At 38.2% G+C, this 3,881-nt stretch overlaps 1 protein-coding gene across 1 annotated transcript; it reads right to left on the bottom strand.

Annotated features, from left to right (window-relative positions):
- Positions 1–237: 237 nt before the first annotated feature.
- LOC130081157 (mapk-regulated corepressor-interacting protein 1-like) lies at positions 238–3,881 on the bottom strand (the record flags this gene model as incomplete). Its single annotated transcript, XM_056246115.1, has 3 exons — positions 238–1,157; positions 3,501–3,605; positions 3,746–3,881. Coding segments are annotated over 3 exons (309 nt in total), but the record flags the coding sequence as incomplete, so codon positions are not given.

Here is a 3,881-nt window from a genome sequence, read left to right as displayed (position 1 = left end):
AATGTGGCCGTGGAATAATTGTAATGAAAAATGGCAATATAATTTTTTTGTGTGTACGTTTTTTGAATCATTTTGTTGGTTTGTATGGGTGATAATCATAGATCAAAAAGACATGCTTTTTGCCCTATATGCCTCTTTACATGAGCATTAGCTGCAGAGATTATTCATTTTTGTAGGCCAAACATTTTAGCACTTCCTGAATTTAGCATCATCCTGAAGTCAAAAGGTTACGTTTTTGGTTAAATGCCTGAAGTAAGGTAACACAAGCTCAAGATGTGTCCATGTTTTATTTCACAACATAAAATACATCAGTTATACTCCTTTGTGTTTTTTAAAATCTAATACTTGCCTTGAAAAAGGCAGGTGCTAACATGTGGTTAAATGGGATTACAGAGTCTGTTGGGGCCATTAAACGTCATCACACAGGTAAGGTAATTACTCGATTTTTTTCTTTTACAGCCTAAATGGGTGTATAATCTCACTCTTGAAAACTATTATAACTCAAGCTTTAAAGGAAATAAAAAAATTACATAAAAATGGTTGGAAACTTAATGGTGGTGACAGTGAAGTCATGAGATTGTAGTGTAGTTCGTTTATAGCCTACATTTAGCTTTTTACTTCTGCCAATAGTATTAAGGCTTCAAAATTCATAAAGGCTGGGTTAATTTGTGAAGATTATCACGTTGAACAAAACATAAGAATGTAAGAATCATAACCTTTTGTTGGTCACAGCTTATTTTCTGCAACAATCCAAAAGCCAATGGAAAAATCCTAATGGGTTTTTGTCTAGGGAACTAGGGTGATGCTAACTTCTGGTTTGGCCTACAAAAATATACATTCTTGGAAGAAAAAAAGTGCTACACGAAAATAATATCTGCAGAACTATAAAAAGCAATTAGATTATAGAAACATTATTTCAGGGAGAATCTTTTGTTCTTATACATTGGACGAAATAGGCATCAATGAACAAGGCTTATCACTTGAATGGATATGGATCAGGGATCAGCAGATAAATGGTCTGAATAAAATCAGTGCATCAGACAAGACGTTTATGCTGTATCAGTCTGTACGCTGGATAGATTTAAAAATTCATAAAGACTTCTTGGAATCTTGTGTGTTTCTCCTTTTCACATCATTCAAGTCGACTGGTGTAAAAGCTGAAGAGTAGAAACAAACAGTTAGAGAGCATGCATGCATAATATTTCAGTTGAGTCTTTAAAGGCACACTGTGGAATTTTTGGCCACTAGGGTGCGCTCGACCTGTAATTTTCACGTCTAGTGCCCCTAGAGGGCACAAGCGCCGCAGCATTGTCGCAAAAGTCAACAAACAGTCAACCGGTCAACCTCCCGTGTCTTTATGTGTGTGCAGACGGCATTTGATTTGTATGTTGGAGAAAGTTAATCGATTCACTACTGACCAAAATAATAATATAAATATAAGATTAATAATATAAATCCTATAAAGAAAACAAATTGAATAAAAGTAGCATTCGCAGAAAACAATGTCTGATCAGGTAAGTCGCATTGACAAGGGTTGCCCAATCCTGCTCCTGCCGATCGTCTGTCCTGCACAGTTCATCTCCAACCCTAATCAAACACACCTGAAGCAAACAATTAACGTCTTCAGGATCTCTTTGCAATGGGTTGGAGATGAAATCGAGTAGTCGGGAAATCGTGTAACAAAACTGATATAACTCACTACATATTTCCGTTATTTGTAGTCTTCAGTTTGTTTTTCCTTTTACACAAATACACAAATACGAACATATATGAACATTTACATTTACATTTGTATACGGCAGTATGTTGTGACTTATATCAGTTTTGTTACACGAATTCGCAGTAAATATTACATTATATATACACTTTTATGCCGATGTTTATTTTAAACTCTCCCTTTTTCTTTTTTTGGTCTCCTCTGACAAAATCTTTGCTTTCTTCGCTTTCTTCCGAGTAGCTGTTGATTCAGCCATGACGACAACATACAGACGCCGGCAGTCAAACGCGAGTTGAGCTCTCACGTTAGAATTTGAGGAAGTTGGGGTGGTGGGGGAAGTGACGTATGCCGTAAAGCGGTCGAATTTTGTAGTTCTTTTTGTGCTCAGGTTCCTACCCGAAACCCGAAGTTACATAGTGCTAGTAAAAGCGATACAGACAGCTTCAGGCTTCGGCAGACGTGTCATTCAACCTATTGTAAGTCGATGTACCATCTCAATGGGTTTTGGTAATATATTATAAAGGTTGAAAAGTTCCACAGTGTGCCTTTAAGAAAATGCACACATTTGTTAAAGGGGTCATATAATGGTACATGCACTTTTACAAGTTGATTGTACTGAAATGTGTGTTGGCAGTGTCTGTACACAACCATCATATAATGATAAAAATCCATCCAGTGGTTTTGTTTTAATCTCCTTATATGTTTTCCCCTGTCTTAAATTGAGCCGTTCGTTTTTGTGACGTAAATAAAACGGACGCCCCTCCCACGATTGTTGATTGACAGCCGCGACAGCCGCGTTTCAACACAGACCCGCCCTCGCTAGCTGTCAATCACAGTCAGCGCGGACCGGCGCGGTCATTGTTGATATGCTGGAGCACTGTCTATGAGCAGAATGGCGTCTAAGCGATTGTGGTGTTCTGTTCTTGGGTGTAATAACGAACACAGCAGTCATTTTAATGTTCCTAAATCCGAACCGCTGAAGACGCAGTGGCTGAGTTTGTTTTCGAAGGGAATATTCCCCACGAGCAACGTCAATGCTCATGTTTGCGCGAATCATTTCACACACCAGACTGCTTTATAAACGAGGATCAGTATAAAGCTGGTTTTGCTAAGAAGCAGCTCCTGAAGAAAGGATCGGTAGCAGATATTCGTGTTCCAGCTGAACCTCCAAAAGAACTGAAGTAAGTGTAACGTTTTATTAAACTTTATATTACTATTTATATTAATCCTTGTAAATCGCTAGCTGCATGCTGCACAATGAATGCGTCTAAGGTTTACACTCAGGGTACATTACGGCATGTTTTCTATGTATGACGTTCTCAATATAATGCATAATCCCACGTTTATACTGAACAACGCGATGTCTATGTGTTATTGTGTTACAAACGGTGTACGCCAGAGCCGGCTCTGGTGACGCATAGAACAGAGAGGCGGAGTCAGCAAAGCTCATGATCATTTAAAGTCATATACACTGAAACGGCGTGCTGAAAACAGAGCTGTTTTTGACCAGGTAAAATAAGTGTTTTCTTGCAATACTAATGAGAATTTTTAATTAAAGTATATTACAAACTTTTAATTTAGACCCTAAAGAATCATATTAGCTTGTACAAAAATGGCATTATATGACCCCTTTAAGAGACACATCCCCCCTAGCAAGGAAAACCAGGGAACAGCTGATAGCTCTGCCAAATTTTTAAACCATTATTAATTATTTATCCCTCTAAAATGTTCCTTTATCAATAAAATACAATTCCCAGGACAAAAATCACCCAGTTGAACATACAGCTCAGTGCAGGGTTTGGCATCCTCTCCACATACTTCTGGGGTCCCTGGTTATTGTTTTCACTTCCCTGGCAAGTCTGCATTTCTCTCATTACACGCTGCCAAGCTGTTGGAAGAAGTGTTGATGTTATTTAAAACTCTAATTCCCAAACAACATACAAACAGAATATTTTTTATAGGCCACTGATTTTTTTTTTTATCTCTGCCTTTTGAAAAGATTTCCTAAATTCGTATGAAGCAACTTACTGTAATGAATGAATCGCACATTTTCCTCGTGTGCTGGTGTGAGTAGATCCTCTGTGTTGGTTGGGGAACAGTCTCCGGACATCTGCTTGTAATTTTGAACCATGCTTGAGGATGGAGAGCTGCCCACAACACTGTC

Source organism: Rhinichthys klamathensis, unplaced genomic scaffold (genome assembly GCF_029890125.1).
Source record: "Rhinichthys klamathensis goyatoka isolate OS25496 unplaced genomic scaffold, OSU_Roscu_1.1 h1tg000036l_1, whole genome shotgun sequence".
NCBI classification, from domain to species: domain Eukaryota; kingdom Metazoa; phylum Chordata; class Actinopteri; order Cypriniformes; family Leuciscidae; genus Rhinichthys; species Rhinichthys klamathensis.
Note: the sequence above shows the minus strand (reverse complement) of the source record. Positions and strands in the feature narration are given on the sequence as shown.